Consider the following 20,009-nt stretch of genomic DNA (forward strand, 5'->3'; position numbering starts at 1 on the left):
ATGGAAGATTTTAGCAAGGGGATTATTGCAACTGGGATTCATATCTGTGGACTACAATGGTGTCCAATGTCCAGGGCCTCAGGAAGTCCAAGCAGACATCCTTGTGATGGCCTAGAGGGGCAGGCTGTCTGGTGCTGGGGACCCCAAGGGAGTTCTGCTCCCAGGTTGCTGGACGTGGGCTGTGTATCATGTGGGTCACCAATAGGCTCACCTGGGTGAGAATAAACAAGGAATGGCATGTGTTTCTTTGGGGGGGAGGGATGGAAGGTGGTATTGCAAGAGTCACTGAGGGGGTTGTTTATGGAACTCAGGTCAACACTGTGTGTGTGTCTCAGATGGGAGGGGGAGAGATTTGGGCAAGGTACCTATGCTCTGGTCACGTGGGCTAGAGAGAATAAACCGGGAACCACAGCACATATGCTGCTGGGGTGGGTGTGGGGGGTACAAGGTGCGAGAGGGTCACCTGGTTGAGAATAAACTAGGAACAGTGTATGTGTCACTGGGGAGGCAGGGGGGGTGCAAGGTCGTGCAATGTGCAGGTCACCAGGGCAGGAATAAACTGGGAACTGCACCACATGTGACTCTGTGTGGGACGAGGGGAGCAGGGAATGCAAGGTGGTGTGGCATGGCTCCTCTAGGTGCATAACGCGTGTGTCACTTGGGCAGGGAGGGTGCAAGGCAGTGCAGTGCATGCGGGTCCTCTGGGCAGTACTAAACTGGGACCAGTGCATGTGTCACTGGGGCGGGGAGGGTGTGAGGCAGTGCAGTGCATGTGGGTCCTCTGGGCAGTACTAAACTGGGACCAGTGCATGTGTCACTTGGGCGGCGGGGAGTGGGGGTGTGGGGGGGGGGTCGGTGCAGAGGCATGTGTGGCGGTCTCAGGTGAGACACAGAGGGACCAAGGCAAGGAACCACCACTCTGGTTGCTGAGCACATGGGTCTCTGGTGCAGGTAAAATGAAGAGGAGTGTGTGTCCTGGCGAGCAAAGCTGCCGTTATCTGTGGGGAGACCCGCAAAAGATCCCCCATCTAGTCAAGGACCCACACTCCACTCTTCCAATCTGGGCCTCTCACCGTAGAGCCCACTTTTACTCAAAGGAGCTCCTGCATGGTGACCTTACCTCTGTGCCATCTTCCCAGGAAAACCTATAACTCCTCTTAGTAGTTATATGAGTGTATTTTATATTTATATGCTATATTTAACTTAGTGTCATTTTTTGATTTGAGAATTTGTCTTCTATAGAGTAAAGTAGCTTTATTATTGATTTTGTTAATACTGTGGATATAATTTAGAAAAATTAATACATGACTCATCATAAGAAAGTAGAAATTAAAGCTATCCCAAATGTCTAACTCTTCAAAAATACTATAGCCTTCATTATCCCTGATATCGGCCACCACTCATCTGTTAGTGTATTGTCCTACATCCCAGCGTGCTAAACTCTGTTACCATAGTCACACAGAACTTTCAGCAGGAAGGAAAATTATTCAAATAGTTGTGGATGCTGGTGAATCCCAGAGATGTAATTCAAAATCCTTCTGGTGGATTCTTCTCATTCACAAGGCTGTGAAAGCTGGTGAAATCATGTCACATGGTAGACCACAACTCTAGTTCCTAGAACTGAAAGTCAGGCATACAGAGGCAAATCAGATGCGAGATTGAAAGGACCTCCTCCACTCAGGAAACGTGTGTGACAGGGTTGTATCCTCTCACATACTTATTCAATCTGTATGCTGAGCACATACTCAGATAAACCAGATTATATGATAAAGAATGCAGGATCAGGATTAGAGGGAGGCTTATTAATAACCTGAGAAATACAGATGACACAAGCTTCCTTACTGAAAGTGTGGAGGAACTAAAGCACTTGCTGAGGAAGACCCAGGATTGCGGTCTTCAGTATGGATTACAACTCAATGTGAAGAAGAACAATAGCCTCACAACTGGACCAGTAGGCAACATGATAAATGAAGAAAAGGTTGAAGTTGTCAAGGAGTTTGTCTTGCTTAGAGTCGCCATCGGTACTCATGGAAACAGCCAACAAGAGATCAAGAGATATATTGCATTGGGTAAATTTTCTACACAAGACCTCTGTAGAGTATTGAAAAGCAAGGGTATTACTTTGAGGACCAATGTGTGCCTAAACCAAGCCACAGTAGTTTCAATTGACGTATAAGCATGTGACGTTAGACAGTGAATAAGGAAGACCAAAGAATTGATGCATTTGAATTGTGGTGCTGGAGAATATTGAAAGTGCCATGGACATATGAAAGGGAAAATAAATCTGTCTTAGGAGAAATATGGACAGGCTGTTCCTTAGAGGAAACAATGTCAAGACTCTGTCTCACATACTTTGCACATGTTGTCAGGACAGACAGTCCCCGGAGAAGGACATTATGTTTGGTAAAGTAGGGAGGCAGCGTTGGAGAGGAAGGCCCTCGGGAGATGAATTGCCACCAAGCTGCGACAATGGACTCGAGCATTGGACCATTTGTGAGACAGCCCAGGTCTGGAAAGTGTTTCCTTCTGTTGTGCACAAGATCGCTAGGGGTTGAAATCAATGGGATAACTCCTAACAACTCCATTTCTGGCTCTTTTCTCTTGTTGGTTGTGACATCTCACCCCTGGCTCAAATTATACTCAGCAGGGTGGCAGTTACCCCTGTCCAAAGTCACTCTCAACTGAATCATATCCCATCAGTATCTTCTCTCACCACCTAAGCCGGACCCATCAGGAAAGAGTCCTTGGTAAGACTCATGAAGGCTTATCGTGGCTGGTCCACACATCAGGAAGTCACCACTGGGCTGGGTCACTGGGGATGGGAACTGACGCCATAGACCCTCACAATAACAACAGTTTCTCACTTTGGAGTATAGTTGTAAAGATACTTTTCAGAAATGTTCCAATATATATTTTAAATAGGATAAATGATACGGTCATTTTAATGGTATTAGAATTGCTTTTTCACATACCCAACCACTACCATCAAGTTGATTTTGTGACCCCAAGTTCATAGTCACCTCAATGGGTAGACCTGTCCCTTTGCTTTTCCCAGGCTGTAATCTTTGTGGGAACGGAAAGCCTCCATCTTTCTCCCACAGAAAAGCTGGTAAGTTCAGACTACTGACCTTGCAATTGGCAGGCCAATGCACAACTCACTATGCCAACAGCACCAAAAATTTATCCATAACATTGAAACCACATGTCCCTGGTAGTGCATAAATAGTTTCATAAATACTAAGTATGTCTTGATTAAAATATTCTATCTTCTGGATTAAAAAATGATGTACTTAAGACCTCATATGGTTCACAAATGGGATGACTAGCTGATGGCAGCACTGAAATATTAGAAGACGGCGAATAAGTTAAATGTCTTATTATTTATATAACCCATAAGCATTGTACAAAATTAAGAAGTGAAAAAGAGAAGAAAAGAAACAAAGCAAAAAATAACCAATTCCATGACCCAGAGACAACTGCCAATGTTTTTTGGGTTTTTTTTGCAGAACTATTCTTTAGGAAGGAGCCCTGTTGGCGTAGCGGTTATGCGTGGGGCTGCTAACAGCACAAAGATACAGACTCATAAACTCACAGGGGCAGGTTTAGCCTGTCCTAGAGGGTCTCTGAGAGTTGGAATCAACTCAACAGCAGTGAGTTTGGTTATGGCTTTATTTTTAGGAGCCATGGTGGCATGTATTGAGCTGCTCACCAGGTCAGCAGTTCAAAACCATTCATTATTCTGTGAAACAAAGATGAAGCTTTCCACTGCTGTAGAGGTTGACAGTCTTGAAATCCATTAGAGGAGTAGTTTTGCTCTATCCTATAGAGTCACTTTGGGTCAGAATTGACTTCATGACATCAAGTTTTGCTTTTGTTTACAACATTTTAGTTTATCTCTCTGTAGTAGATAATGTACAAATCGATTTCTCCTGTGAGTAATCCATGAGTAGCAACAAATTTAACATGTTATTTTGCAATAGGTTGCCACATTCCTTTACCGAAGTTAAGCTCTGTCATGTCTTCTGCTTCACTCCAGGTGTTCATCCCCCTACCAGAGGAGAGGCTTATGTTAATGGATATGACATCTCAAAGAATATAGCCCATATTCGAAAAAATTTGGGCTTCTGTCCACAGCATGATTTATTGTTTAATGATTTGACTCTGTCAGAACACCTTTTTTTCTACTGTATGGTAAGTTAGAGATATGTTTGGCTTTGTGTTTTTAAGTTTTATTATAATAAGTTTGATTTTTTAAGTACAGATCTATGAATTTCAATAAATATATAGATTAGTGTATCTAACACCACAGAGTACTGAACAATTGTATCACTCCAATAAACATCCCCATTTATAATGCCATGTGACAACCAAGCCTGTGTCCATCACAATAGTTTTGTCTTTTTCTGAATGCTGTACCAATGGAGCCATATGGCACGTCATCTTTAAATTTGGCTTTGTTCAGCTTAAAACCTTTTTGAGATTTTTCCCCGTATTGTGCCATGTATCAGTAGTTTGTTGCTTTTAGTTATGTTTGCCTATGTGAAAGTATACCAAATGAAGACCATTTGGTTTGAGATGATTATGAAAAAAATTCTTATTAGCATACATGTATATTTTTGCAGTAATATAAGCTTTTGTCCCTTTAAGATAAATATAGATCATATGGTCAATGTTTGTTAACATTTTTAAGAAGTCTTCAAACTATGGTATTTAACCATATCTTTAGTTTGCATTTCACAAATGACTAATAATATTCAACATGTTTTCATGTTATTATTTACCATTGTTCTATACTCTGATAAATTGTTTGTTCAAATCTTTGTTTTTTGTTTGTTTTATAAGGATTCTTAACATATACTGAAAATACAAGAGTAAGTGAAAAATATTATTGTGAAGTCATAGGACCTTAAAAAATGATATCACAATTTAAAACTAGTGTTTTTTAATATATCTTCCACCTCAGTGCTATCACTCATAGCAATCTTGTGGGTTTCTGAGACTGTAACTATTTACCAAAGTAGCCTAGTCTTTCTCCCATGGAGCTACTGGTAGATTTGAACTGCCTCCCATGTAAGTCACAGCCCCATGCATAACCACTACACCATTAGGCTCCATATCGTCCATCCAGGCCTTTACATTTCTGAGGTAGTGTTTCATCTCTCTAATCCTTTCCTGAAAAATCTGAGGTCTTCGATGTAAGCCATGTCACAATGGCAGCTCCTTTATCCTTGAGGGACTCAATTCCTGTTCCTTTTGAATGAAATTTGAACTTAAAGAACAATAGAAGTATGCATGGTCAAGATCAGAGCTCTATGGTGGATGAGATAAGGTTTCCCAGTGAAATTCTCTTTTACTATCTTTGAAGAATTAAGAAATACGTTGTTATGCCAGTGGGGGGAATACCTCAACACAATTTTTCTGATTGTTTTTCACCAAAGTAGTTTTCAATTATCTTTAAACTTCTTCATAATGAACCCTTGTGATTATTCTAGGTTCTTCAAGAAAAATCTATCAAGATTGTTGTTGTGACGTTGTCAGTTCCAACTTGTAGGACTCTATGTACAACTAAATGAAACAATACACAGTCTTGTGCCGTCTTCACAATAGTGTTTAAGCCCATTGCTGCACTCACTGTGTCAATCCATCTCCTCGAGGGTCTTATTCTTCACCGACTCCACTTGACCAAGCATGATGTCCTGTTCCAGGGACTGGTCTTTCCTACTAACACATCCAAAGTATGTGAGACGATATCTCACCTTTAAGGAGCAATCTGGCTCTGTTTCTTCAAAGACACGTTTGTTTGTCTTTCTGGTAATTGTGGTACTTCTAATATTATTTGCCAACACCAGGATTCGTATGCATCAATTCTTCCTTGGTTTCCCTTATTCACTGTCCAGCAGTAACTATAATTGAAAATACTATGGCTTGGGTCAAGCATACCTGAGTCATCCTAGTGACATCGTTGCTGTTTAAATAGGTATTTTTCTCAGCAAACGTACCCAATGCAGCAAGTCAGTTGATTTCTTGTCTTCTGTTTACTGGCGCATTGATTGTGGATCCAAGCAAAGCGAAATCCTTGACAGTATCAGTCTTTTCCGTTTAGCATGATGTTGTCTATTGGCCCAGTTGCGAGGACTTTGGTTTTCTTAACATTGAGTTGTAATATATACTGAAGGTATTTAAAGTCCTCCTCACTTTCAGCCAGCCCGGTTCTGTAATTTGCATATTACACATTGTTAATAAGCCTTCCTCTGTTCCCGACGCTGCATTCTTCTTCACACAGACCCGTGTGGACTGTTAGCGTGGTTTCTTGCAATGACTGGCTTTCAAATACTGTACCAATCTCAAGTTCCTAGGATAAACCCACTTGGCCATGGTGGGTTTTTTGGTAATACAATGCTGAATTTTATTTGATAATAGTTTGTTCAGTATTTTTATCCATGGGGTATATGGATTGGCTTGAATTCGTGTACTTTAGGAGCCTGAATGGCGCATTGTGGGTTGTGCATGGAGTTGCCAGCTGCAAAGTTAGACGTTTGAAGCCATCAGGCACTCCATGGGAGAAAGATGAGGCTCTCAGCTCCCATACAGATCTGCAGAATTAGAACCCCCCAAGGGAAGTTCTAGTCTGTCCTCCGGTCGCTGAGTCCGAATTGATGCTATAGTATTGAGTTTGGTTTGAGGGGGTTACTCCTTTACTGATTTGGGCATGTTTTTATATCTGTGTTCTCTCCTGATTTCTGGGAGAAAATAATGGAAAATTGGGTTATTTCCTTAAATTATTGGTTATTTCTTTAAATTCTTGGTAAAACTTTGGATATTAGTTACTATTGGATATTTTTAGCAACAAACTCAATTCATTTAATAATTATAAGAATGTTCAGGTTGTTTATTTCATAAACAAGATGTGGCACTTTGTGATTTTTACCAATTGATCCACTTTATCTAAGATATCAAAGTGAATAATTGTTTTTAATACTTTTAATTTTCATTTTAATATCTGAGGGTGAGGTCTGTAGTAAGAGTCTCTCTTCTTATTGGTACTGGCAATTTGTTTTTCTTTTTTTTTTTCCATAGGAAGACATTGATTTACAATTTTTTAAATCATTTTATTGGGAGCTCGTACAATTCTTATCACAATCCATCCATACATCCATTGTGTCAAGAACATATGTACATTTGTTGCCATCATCATTCTCAAAACATTTGCCTTCTACTTGAGTCCTTAATATCTGCTTCTCATTTTCCCCCTCCCTCCCTACTCCCCCATCCCTCATGAACACTTCATCATTCATAAATTATTTTTTTGTCACATATTACACTGTCCAATATCTCCCCGCCTTCTTCTCTGCTGTCCCTCCCCCAGGGAGGAGGCTATATGTAGATTCTTGTAATCAGTTCCCCTTTTCTACCCCACATTCTCTCCACCCTCCAGGCATCACCACTCTCACCACTGGTCCTGAAGGAGTCATGTGTCCTGGATTCCCTGGGAAATTTGTTTTTCTATCTTTTTCTTTCTTTCTAATCTTTTCTAAAGGTTTATCAGTTTTATGAATTTTTTCAGAGAATGAACTTTTGGTTTCATTGGTTTTATGTGTTTCAATTTTTAATTTCATTGATTTATGCTTATCTGTTTATTTTGTCCTGCTTTGTTTCATTTTTATTTGGGTCTTTTTCTCATTTCTTAATTTATTGGTTATAAATAAAAGCATTTGCCTCTATGATTTCTTATCAATACTTTAGCTGCATAGCACAAATTTTGTTTTAGGTTGCATTTTTACTTTTGCTCAATTCAAAATATTTTCTATTTTTTTGTTTTCTTATGTGTTTGATTTCCAATATGATCCATGGATTATTTAAGTATTTTTTTAATGTAAAGCTATCGAATGTTTTTTTCTTTCTGTTGTTCAGAAACCATACTTTATGTGATGTCAGGGGAAGCCAGCCCCTAACACATCATTACGGGTCCGGTAGGCGCAATTGTACAGTGATAATAAGTAAAGATCATAGTAAAGTTATAGAGAGCATGAGAGATAGAAGAGAAGTATTGAAATAAATGGAGTCAGACACAATTCATGGTAGCATGCTCACCTCAGCCCCGCTTGGTGGTCCATGTGGAGGGAGAGAGAGGGGGTGGGGATTTTAATGCTAGCCCAGGCCTTTCATATTCTCTGGGGACACGGCAAGCCCCCTAATTACAGGTGAGGACACACTTCACAGGAAGGGGTTGTGCTATAGGTAATACAGTAATGAGAGGGGGTGGTCTAGGGAAATATACACAATAGGAAGAGGAGGGATTGGGGATATACATGTAACAAGATGGGCAGATCCTAGGTACAGGATGGCAGCCTAAAACTTGGATGCCACAGATTGCTTGGCCTCTTCCCTGGCTCAACTGATAGAAAGCATTAATCCATTGTCTCTAGCAGCAGGGAGCAAGCCCACCCCTGTGGTGTGGGGAGACAGCAGTCTGGCAAGGACTGCTTCCAGGGAAGATGACTGTGAGCATCTGACCTCCTCCCACAATGTGATTTCAAGGTTTAAAAATGTCTGGACTTTGTTTTGTGACCTTGGGTGTAATCCTTCTTGCTGGCTGTTCAATATGCACTTAAAAGGAATGTGTGTTATTCTGTTGGTTAGAATTGTTGCTGGTGCTCCATTTTCCTTCTTGCTTGCTGATTTATCATTAGTATTTTGATTACTGAAAAATTTTTGATGGGATTATTTGGCCAGTGATTCTATAGCACTGTTTCTGTGAGCTCTCTCCTCAACCTTGGAGAGTAGTGGGAAGGATGTGACCAGCCACCTGTTAGCCTCATTTGTATAGACTCTCCCCACAGTCATGTAAAGAAATGGGTAATATAAGGCTGGCTTACCTTTCACACAGTCCCACAGTTTTAGGAAAGGGAAAAAGAAGAAAAAAATCCTCCTACCTGTTCTGTTACCCTCAGGCTATAAGTAGTGGCCAGGAAAGAGAGCAAGTAGGCCATGCCTACTATAATTGTGCATTTATCTATCATTTCAAGTCTTTTTAATTTGTATACTTTTAGCTCTGATTGATGCATGCACATTTAATATTGATCTGCCTTCTTTGTGAATGATTTTTATTCAATATGTAATGTTTCTCTTTGTCTCTGGTCATTTTTTGTGGTCTGAATCTATTTTACCAGCTACAGATATAACCACTCCTATTTTCTTTTGCTTTGCATTTGCATGCTATATCTTCTTTCATATTTTTACTTAAATTTACGTGTATCATTAAAGTTTTAGTTTCTTGGCCTCTGCTTAAGATGGCCACATAGGCAAATATACTACACAATCCCTCTATTTACAACAAGTATGACACAAAAAGACATCATAGAAGAAAACCCAGGTGCACAGTTACAGAACACCAGCCCCACACTCCCTACGGCTCTTGTTGGCCAAAGCAAGAGCTGGCTGAAACAGGGCTATTAGGGCACTGACCTCTGTTTCCTTTTTGTTGTTGTTGTTGTTGTTGTTGTTGTTTTATTCCTTTCTCTCACCCCTTGATAGAGTCAACTGCCCCCACATGACCCAACCACCCTCCAGTAGTTGGAGACAACAGGCACTGTCAGTATACATGAAGAAGCAAGAGAAGCTGGCACAAACAATCTGACCGGTATAAAGAGCAAAAAACCTTCTTGCTGGTGAAAAACAGACATTGGAGCGATTAGAAAAAGAATTTTTTAAAGAATAATGTTCAGGTACATCAACAGATTGAAAGAACAATTGAGGGAGCTTTGGGGGAAAATTAATGGAAAATTAGAAATCATACAACAAAAAATAAAACTCCAGAAGGTTACTACTAAGGTAATAGAATTAGACAAAACTTTGAAAGACCAAACCAGTAGTCTTGAAACAATGGAAAGCTGAATTGGTGAGCTTGAAGACAAATCTCTCTATTCCAATCTATAGAAAAACAATCAACAAAAAGATCAGAAATACCCAAAGATAGCCTAAAAGTTGTGTAATGCTATCAAGAAATAACTTATGTCTCATTGGTATTCTAGAAAAATATAGTCCAAGAACTCTTGGAAGGAAACATCCCTAACATCATAAAAGAAGAGAAAATAACTACAAGAAATGAAGAGCACCCCAAACAGGATCGATCCCAAAAGAAAATCACCATGACAAATCATAGGCAAACTTTTCAATATCAATGGTAAGGAAAGAATCCTAAGAACTTCTTGTGACTAAGAAAAGTTATGTACAAAAAAGGACCTATAAGAGTAAGCCCGGATGGTTCAGTGAAACCATACATGCAAGAAAATGAAACTATTCCTCAAATAAGGACATCTCCAGATAAGGAGAAATTAAGGGACTTCTTAAAAACAAGACCAACGACAAAAATACTAAGGAAGGGTGGATTTTGGACAACGGTCATCAGCCTGAGGTCAACCCATCTAAAGCAGTGCTCAAAATAAAACCAGCTTATAAAAGTAGGGAGGCAACGATATCAATCTGAAACGAAGATAAACACAAAATAGAAACAAATGTTTGAATGGAGAAGTCAAGTAGTTCATAGGAGGGACCAATCTTAAACTCAGGATGAAAATAATAAGTAGAAAGGTAACTCCAAAGAAACAAAAACCTCAACAAAATTAAAAAGATCATAAAAATCTAGCAACTAGTCAAAAGCAGCAAAGAGAAAGAAGAACAAGATAACCCACAACCAAAAGGAACTCGGCACAAAAATGTATGATGAACAAAGAAATAACACCACACAGTACACATACAGAGAAAGAGTGAGAGAGAGCAAATTGATGGCAACAAATCCACACATGTCAATATTGACACTGAATGTAAATGCACCAGTCAAAAGGCAAAGTGTAACATACTGGATAAAAACAGAAACCATAAGTATGCTGCTTTCAAGAAACATATCTGTGTTAGTCTGGGTTCTTTAGAAAAACAAATCCACAGAAACTCATGTATAAGAGAGGTTTATATAAAGGTTAAGTGCACTTCAAGAAAACATCTCAACCCAGTGCTGTCCAAGCCTACAAGTCCAACATTAACCCATATGTCCGACACCAATCCTCAAAGTCCTCCTCCATCTCACAAAACAGACGCAATGATGCCAAGTGCAGGAGGAAAGCCAAGTCAGTGAATATGTGAACATCTCAGCGCTGGCAGGGGTCTCCACATGGCTGCTCCAGCACCCAGGGCTGCATCAAGGTAGGTCCAAGCAGCTTCTCCTCGAGGATGTCTTGCAGGAAGCGAGCCTTGCCAGCTGGAGCAGGGAACGGGCTAAGGCAGCTGCTCCCTGGTCCGGCCATCAAACAGCAAGAGACCCGAGAACTAAAAAGGTGAGGCTCACCGAGCCATTTATCCCTCTGCCTTACAAGTAACCCCACATGTGTTTATTGGCCAGTTTGGCACAATAAACTACCTCAACATCCTAGAAACAAAGCCAAAAATAGATTAAAAGTCAAAAGATAGAAAAACAATATTGAGCTCATGGCAATTAAAAAAGCAAGAGTGGCAATGTTCATCTCTGATCAACTTGACTTGAAAGAAAAGTCCATCATAAGACACAATTGATCAAGACAAGATGATCATGATAAGCGTATGCACACCCAATGAAAACCCCGGAAACACCCGAATCACACGCCTCCCGAGTGAAAGAGAGAAGCAGACATTGGTGCCATGGTGGAAGGAGACTTCAACACGGTACTCTTGAGAAAGGATGGAACATGGGGAGAGAGACTCATAAAAGACACAGTATAACTAAACAGCACAATCAACCTACTCCCTTAACCACATACATAACACTCTACCCAACAACACAACCGATATTTTTTTTTAGTGCTTATGAAACCTTCTCTAGAATAGAGCAACCCTGTGCACAGCTGAACCAAACAGTGCCTGGTGCTGCACCATCCTCATCTCTCATTCATCGATACTCCACATTCTGGAGTGCTTCCTGATATTGACCAGTGACTACTTAGTTTCAGAGTTCTCCCGTTTTAGTCATGGAGTTCAGTGGGTAATGTGTGTGTGTGTGTGTGTGTGTGTGTGTGTGTGTGTGTGTGTGTGTTTTCACTTCATCTTACCTGGATGCCGGTGATGTTCTGTTCAAGTATGTCTGATGTTTTTGTAAATTCTTTTGAGGCGCTCTCAAGTGGAACAAGGAGGAAACCCTGTGGCGCTGATGTAAGAAGAGAGCTGGTATAATAATGTCCCTAAGAAGGGTGATAAGAAACGTGTTATATACCGGTAACTGTGTCCCAACAGATCTGAAGTGACATTGGGCTATGGGAGGCATCATGTAAGTTCTGGCTTCTCGTTCTAGATCAAAGGAATACCTAGAACAATGCACCATACGGAAACTGACCACATGCTGTCGGCTTTTCACCTGCTAGAAAAGCGAGATGAATTTTCGCAGTCCCTGAATCGAGGAATGAAGCGCAAACTCTCCCTCATCATAGCACTTATAGGGGGCTCCAAGGTATCAACAGAAAAACTGAGGGAGAGGAGGAGGGAGGAAGAGAGGGAGGTAAAGATTGATTGGGTATACCCAAATGCTAAAACCTAGTTCCTGCCAGCCGGTCTACAACATCCAGGTGACACAAACCTGGAAGCTCACACGAATCTAAACTTCTAAAAGGAACCGTGGCAATGATAATTATAGGGCTTTGCATCATTAGCCCGCCTAATATAACATAGTCATGGGTTTGTGATTAGTTTTGACCTCTTTTACTGTGGGTGCTCTCTTAGCTCAGATCTCTTCCTTCAGAAATCACAAGTTATCCCAGTAGCAATGTAACATCAATGGTCATGACATTGTTCTCACGGCTTTTAGGTAGTGGTACTTGATGAACCATCGTCTGGCATGGATCCAGCCTCAAGGAGGGTGACCTGGGATATCCTTCAGAAGTATAAACAGGATCGTACCATATTGCTGACCACTCACTATATGGATGAAGCTGACGTCCTGGGGGACCGCATCGCCATCATGGTCAGGGGGACCCTGCAGTGCTGTGGCTCTTCAGTCTTCCTGAAGCAAATATATGGTCTCTCTCCCTTTGATCATTTTTAGGACATTGAATAAGTAGTCTTCTAGCATGATTTTCACTGCTGTTTATCTAGCTGTCTATTTTTGTTATCTAGTACTGCCAAAACAGACATAGCCCAAAAGGTTGACTTTAAAGAACAGAAAATTATCTTCTCATAATTCTGGAGACTGAAAAACTAAATCAAGGTCCTGACCATATCAATTCCTTCTGTGAACCTCTTTCTATGTTGGTGGTGTTTGTGGGCAACCCAGGGTATTCCTTGACATCTATCTTGCCCTGGCACCTATCTCTATTGATTCTGGTCTTTTAATAGTTTAGAAGTGGTTAGGTTTAAAATCTACCCTGTATTGTGATAGCCCTATTAATGAAATAAAAGAAAAGCCCATTTCCAAAAAGGCTCACATCCACAGGGCCAGGAATCCAAAACAGTTTAGGTGGGGCACAATCAATCCATTAATACTGTCCATCGTTTTGATAGCTTTGTGACCTGTCCTGTTGAATAGGGCTCAATATTAGAACTGGTTTCCTGAAAGCCCTTTTCCACATAGATCTTCTCTCTATGTCCACATCACTTCTCTAACACCTACCTTCAGATTGACGAAACCCTCCTATTGCCTCATGGAGGTCATGTTTGTTTCTCCGATTTTGTACCTAAAGGCAGTTTTATTTGTCCCTGGAATGCAATTGTACTTCCAAACAGATTTCTTTCATTTACTATTTGATTAAAGAGGACTGGAATCCGATATCTTTTCCTTTGCCAACGATATCAAATATCCAGTGTGCGAGATAACCTGAAACATGGCAACTGATCATAAGAACAGAGTGCAGACTGAAATAATAATAAAGCTATAATAAAAGCCTTGACTTTAATAAGTATATGGTTTTATAAAGCGATAAAACTGGTACATCAGACAGTGAATCATTGAAGGCTACAATTATAGTAATAAAGATGCAGAATTATGGGATATAAGTAGAGATCATTTAAGATTTATTTATTCACTAAGTTAATTCAGGAGCCCTGGTGAGGTAATGTTTACTCTTTGGGCTGCTAACCACAAGGTCAGAAGTTTGAAACTACCAGCTGCTCCTCAAGAGAAAAACAAGGCTTTCTACTCCTGTAAAGAGTTACAGCCCCAGAAACCCACAAGGGCAGTTCTACCCTGTCTTATAGGATCACTGCGAGTCAGAATCGACTCAACAGCAGTGAGAGAGTAAGTTAGCTCAGCTCATAATCATTTCTTCTTAGTACTGGTTACTGCGTCACCCAATTTATATGTTTCTCTAATATGGGAAACAATCAAATTAAGGCCCAGAGATATCTAATGTTCTTTCTATTAGGTGCCATCAAGATATATCTAGTAGTTTATTTAAAGTCATGCTTAGATGCAGACTTTAAAGTTTTTTAGTATCTTATAGTATTGAGTATATACAACTGATTTCCATGAGATTCTATATTCAAAATTGTGTTTATGCCATTTGAATGTGTACGTCTGAGTTCTGACCCTTTAAATAGAAATGCTTTTCTTTTAATTATTTATAGTAACTTCAAATAGTATTCACAAATTCCTGCTAAAAATATAATATGAAACTAGATATAAAGAAGTATAAACCATTGAGATATTCAGGTCCCTTCTTATAGAATCAAATCCTTAAATCCCTTTAAATTGCATTTCTTAAGCTTTAATCTTAAAAATAAAGAGATGTGTTTATTTCTTTGATGGCATGGAAAATTCATGTTTTGTCAGCATTCAACTCTCACTAACTACTTAGCTGAAGAAATGGCATGAAACGCATGCCTAAAATTATTTGGCTTCAATAGGGGCAAGGAGAATCTGACTCCACACCAGCCCGAGCCCAATTTCCACCTGGCAGAAGTCAGACAAGCCTCCACATTCCATCCCTCTTTCCGCTATTCTGACACCTCCTCTTCCTCTCACAATCGTGTACTTTCTGCTGGGGTTGCTAAGCTGTCCTAATAGTTCCACAGAACTCGCACACAACACTCACACTTTATTAGAGAAGTGAGCAGGTTACCACAGCCAGGATGAGAAAACCTAAGAATACAGTCTCTTTTTTTTAATTTAATAAATCTTTTTATTGGGGCTCATACAACTCCCATTACAATCCATACATACATCAATTGAGCAAAGCACCCCTGTACATTCATTGCCCTCATCATTCCCAAAATTTGCCCTCCACTTGGGTTCCTGGAATCAGCTCGGTTTCCTTTTTTTCCCCCGCCCCCTCCCTCCCCGCTCCCCCCTTCTCCCTGCTCCCTTAATAGTTTATAAATAATTATTTTATCCTAACTTACACTGCCCGGCATCTCCCCTCGCCCACCTTCCCATTGCCCATCTCCCAGAGAGGAGGTTACACATAGATCTCCAAGATCGGTTCTCCCTTTCTACACCCCCTTCCCTCCCGGTGTCGCCACTCCCACCACTGGTGTTGAGGGGTCCGTCCGTCCTAGATTCCCTGTGTTTCCAGATCCCTACTACACCGCTGTGCATCCTCTGGTATAACCAGGTCCGCAAGGTAGAATTGGGAGGGGAGGAAGCATTCAGGAACTAGAGGAAGATTTTGAGTTTCATTGTTGCTGCACTGAACCCTGAGTGACTCATCTCCTCCCCACTACCCCTCTGCAAAGGATGTCCAGCTGTCTATAGATGGGCATCGGGTCCCCATCACGCACTCCCCCTCATTCACTGTGATGCAATTCCCACCACCACCCCCGCCCCCACCTGTGTTCTTTGAGACTGGTCTCCTCTGCCCTTCATGATGACCCATGTTGGTGTGCTGCTTCCGTGTGGGCTTTGTTGCTTCTGGGCTAGATGGCCGCTTGTTTGCTTTCAAGCCTTTGCCTACAGCAGCGCCTCTTCTCAGCCAGTCTCCAAGTCTCTCTCCGGTCCCCAGCCTCGCAGCCACAAGCTCCTTGCTTTGTGGGCCGGGAAGCCCATTGTCCCTGCCCTACAATCGCAGTGCTGTTTCTGTGTTCTGTTTCATGGTCTCGTTGCGGCTCCTCTGCTCGGTTTCACGGTCTCAGGGTGGCACCGTTTCCAGTGCCTCTGCTGCCTTTGCCATTCAAGCAGGGATCTGGCCACCCTCCACTGATAGCTCACCTTCCTCCATCGTTTAGGATTCTTCCTCTTCCTGTTTCTGAGATGGCTCTCCGGTAGCTAGAGGAATGGCAAAACTGACCATGGCCCGGGCGAATCTTCTACACTTCATATGGGTCCTTCCACTCAGTCAGGCGGGAGTTATAAAGACTGCAGAGGGAAGGGCCATATCAAGCTACTTCACCTCACCGCAATAGCCTTCCTGCAGAATGAGAAATTTTCCATTCAGGACACTGTTGAGAAGAAGATATAATTGAGAAGCTTATTGTGCCATCCGTTCAGAAAAATGAAAAACTATTACATGCTTTCTAAGTGTTACAGGTTGAACTGTATCCTCCCCACCAAAAAAAAAATGTGTGCTGGAAGCTGCATCCCCATACCTGTAGCTGTAAATCTGTTTGGCAATAAGTTTTGGGTTTTTATGTTAATGAAGTCATATCAGTGTGAGGCGTGTCCTAAACCTAAACACTTCTGAGTTATCAAAAGATGGATGCATTACTGGGCTAGACAGACACCACTTGGGATCATCAGTCACCAAAGAACACTCAGAAAGTAATAAAGATGTCAAAAACTCCGATTTTGGATTTCAGCCACCTAAACTGTGAGAAAATTAACTTCTGTTATTTAAAGTCCTCCACCTGTGGTGGTTTGCATTCCAGCAGCACCAAGAAATTAGGACAATTAGACCAAAAGTAGTTGAAGTCTCCATAGCTACTAGATAAGTAATTGCATTCACTAGCTGTCAGTACTCTTTTTGTGTAAAATAGAGTAATATTTTTTCTAATACACTATATATTTTAACATATTTTCTTGTTTTTTACACTATTTTATTTTCCTAACAAGTAACTCTATGAGATCAGAGATTCTTATCTATTTTGTTCACAGATAAATGTCTGGAGCCTAAATTAGTGTCTGACAAACACTGGGCAACTGATAATTATTAAGTCAATGGTTATTAAGACTGCAACTTCAAAAATGATAAGTGACCAGAGAACAAAGACCTTTCTTGATATTTCTGCTGTACCTAATTATATACTCTAGGCCATTTGTGTTCACTGGGTAAATTATTTAAATTACACAGGGAGGTATTATTCAATGCCTTGGTTCTCCACGAAGTCTTCTAAGCCTTTAGATATGAACTTCTTTAGTCATAACCAAATGTCTTGTGACGTATGATTTCTTCTTTCTGTAGAACTAGCTAACATGAACAACCAAATTTGGTCTTACAAGATGATTAAAAAGTACAAGATCGCTTCCTTCATTTGACGTGTAATGATTTCTCTCAGGTGCTGGGTACCACATAGTCATGGAGAAGAAACTTCATTGTGATGTTGAAGGGATCATAGCACTAATTGATTCTCATGTTCCACAAGCTACTCTGGATGCCAATACTGCAACTACATTATCATTTCATCTACCCAAAGAACACACACAAAGGTATGAGCCAGAGATTTCCAGTGAATAGTTTTTAGTGGCCAGAAGTCATTTTAATTTTGTAAGTTTAACAGGCCTTCATAAGTAGTGTTACTCTAACAATCCATGGCTCAATTTTTATCTATCATTTGCCAAATAGCATTGGGAAGCTCGTTGTTAAATATTTTTTTTATCTCTAAACAGATATTAAGTTCATTCGAGGCTTATTTGACATTTTTACTTCTGCCTGTTTTAGAAAGTTTGCTACGTAGTGCTTAAAGCTTTGTGGTGTTAATAGGTGATAGCTAATGGCGGAATATTTGAAGTGTACCAATGTTGTGTCTCTTGAGTACAATTTTGGGATGTGTTAAGATGATTCAATTAGAAAGTAGCCTGAATGGCAACTCTTAGAAAAGATGGCAAGTACACAGATAATTTGGCCCAGCTGCTAGATAGTTATAGAGGAGAGGTACAGACATTACTTCCACTCCAGGTAAGTGAAATATAAACTAATATACTCATTAATGACTTCCATGGAGTGTGCGATTTTCATCTTCTTGCATACACAAGAGATGAAGGTCTTGTAATACATTGCTCTACACTTCTATCTGGTAAAGAAATATCACATAGGATGAAGGAAATAACAATAAGGAGAAAAGCAAGCCAAGATTCTTCTAAGTAAAGAGATCTGAAAATAAGAGTATTCAAACAGAGGAATAAAAAACAAAAATAAATTCTCAATGGAAACTACATTCCTTCAGAAAATACACCTGATATTTTGAAACACAGGATGGGTGGGGGGAAGTAATAAGAGGCAGCTGGGGAGAAATTTGACCCCAATAATGGATACCAAGGACGAAGAAAAATGAAAGAAACCACCACCGGATATTCCTTGATTATATGAAGACTCATTTCACAAAGGTAGACGATAGCTGTTCTGTTCAGTACTTAGCACAATGGCGACCTATACGTGCAGAGTGTAAACAGAAAAACTGCCTAATCTTAACCACAATATTCGTGCATGTTACGTCATAAGCAGGCATATGATATTATCAGAAGAGACCAGGAATAATGACTATGTCATCAATATGTCTAAAATGAAAATATTACATTTCTTCTTACTGACGAGTATGGAAAAATGTTAACCATGGAAGGGAGAACAAGGAGGAAGCTGGGAGATAAGTAACCAGTTACATAGATCCAATATCAGTACATTAGATATAAGGATTTCTAAATGTGTGCATGTATTCACATGAAAAAACAATGAGCAAAGGATTTGTGAAAATAGTTATATTTCGGATACCTATATTCTACTCTACAGAAGGTAACTAACAAAAGTGAAGTTGATATTTTTAAACAAAGCTGTAGCTAGTTCTTTGAGAAGACCAATTATTTCTATAAAACTTGAGTCAACTAGAAAGGAAAGGAGGGAAGGCCCAGAGTTACTGATGCTTGATAGGAAGCAGGTGACCTCGCTATGCATTTTACAAATGGTATATTAAAAGAGTATTAGGAGAAGGCTTCGAACAACTCCATGCAAACCAGTTTGACAAATTAGACGAATTTGCAAAGAATCATGGAAAGATACAAATGATCAAATCTGACTCAAAACATACCTGACCCATGTAGATGACAACGTTAGTCACAGTCCCAAAATGTTGGAAACCAGTTAAGTGCCCGTCGAAAGCAGGGAATCTTTGAGGTTGTGGTTACTGTTGACAGGGGCCGTTGAATCCGTTCTGACCCCTGGCAGCCATATGCACAGCAGGATGCAGCCCCAACTGGTCCTGTGCCATCCACACAGGGTTGATTTGCTTAGAATAGGGCGAACGAAATGAAACAGGAAAACAAAAACAGTAGACAGAGTCAAGAAGACTAGATGTAGTTATTTGAAAGGACTAATTAGCAAACCAGATGAAAACCTGGTGTGAAAATCAGGAGATGAAGTAGTTGCTCACTTGGCTTCCTTGTCTGACTTTGATTCCCGGTTGCTTTGGAGGTGTGAATCTTTCAGTGTCAGAAGCAGTATACTTCTGCCACCTGCTGGGGGTCCTTGACTGCCTTAATGCACTCAAATACCTGGGCAACAAACTGGTCCTATACAACGGGCTCTGTACCAATCAAGGGCCAAGTGTTTCCAGTCCGAGAAGGTAGCCACCCAGTCTTCAAAGGAAAAGATGTTAGTTCTCCAGCCTTTGGAGCTGAAGTTCCTCAAGTCAGTGTGACTCACTTCCGCGTACCTTGCTTTATATATTTAATTTTTTATTGGCCTACAAATTGTAATGAAGCTCCATTTTCTAGGACTAATTTCTGGTCCTCTCATGCCAACATTTCCTCAATATCCTTTGGGGAGTTGGAAAACACCTACCAGGTGAAGTGAGCCTCGGCCTCCATCCTCAGACTTGTCCATTGGTACGCTTGTTCCAGTGGGATACAGAAT

General features: G+C 40.5%; 1 protein-coding gene across 1 annotated transcript in view; it reads left to right on the forward strand.

Annotated features, from left to right (window-relative positions):
• Positions 1-20,009, forward strand: part of LOC142422893 (phospholipid-transporting ATPase ABCA3-like) — a 186,061-nt gene that overhangs the window by 100,789 nt on the left and 65,263 nt on the right. Inside the window, exons 9-12 of the mRNA XM_075528113.1 lie at positions 4,037-4,191; positions 12,317-12,472; positions 12,827-13,037; positions 17,443-17,593. Coding sequence (XP_075384228.1) covers positions 4,037-4,191; positions 12,317-12,472; positions 12,827-13,037; positions 17,443-17,593 — 673 coding nt within the window. The remainder of the gene's footprint in view (positions 1-4,036; positions 4,192-12,316; positions 12,473-12,826; positions 13,038-17,442; positions 17,594-20,009) is intronic.

This window comes from Tenrec ecaudatus, chromosome 12 (genome assembly GCF_050624435.1).
Source record: "Tenrec ecaudatus isolate mTenEca1 chromosome 12, mTenEca1.hap1, whole genome shotgun sequence".
NCBI lineage: Eukaryota > Metazoa > Chordata > Mammalia > Afrosoricida > Tenrecidae > Tenrec > Tenrec ecaudatus.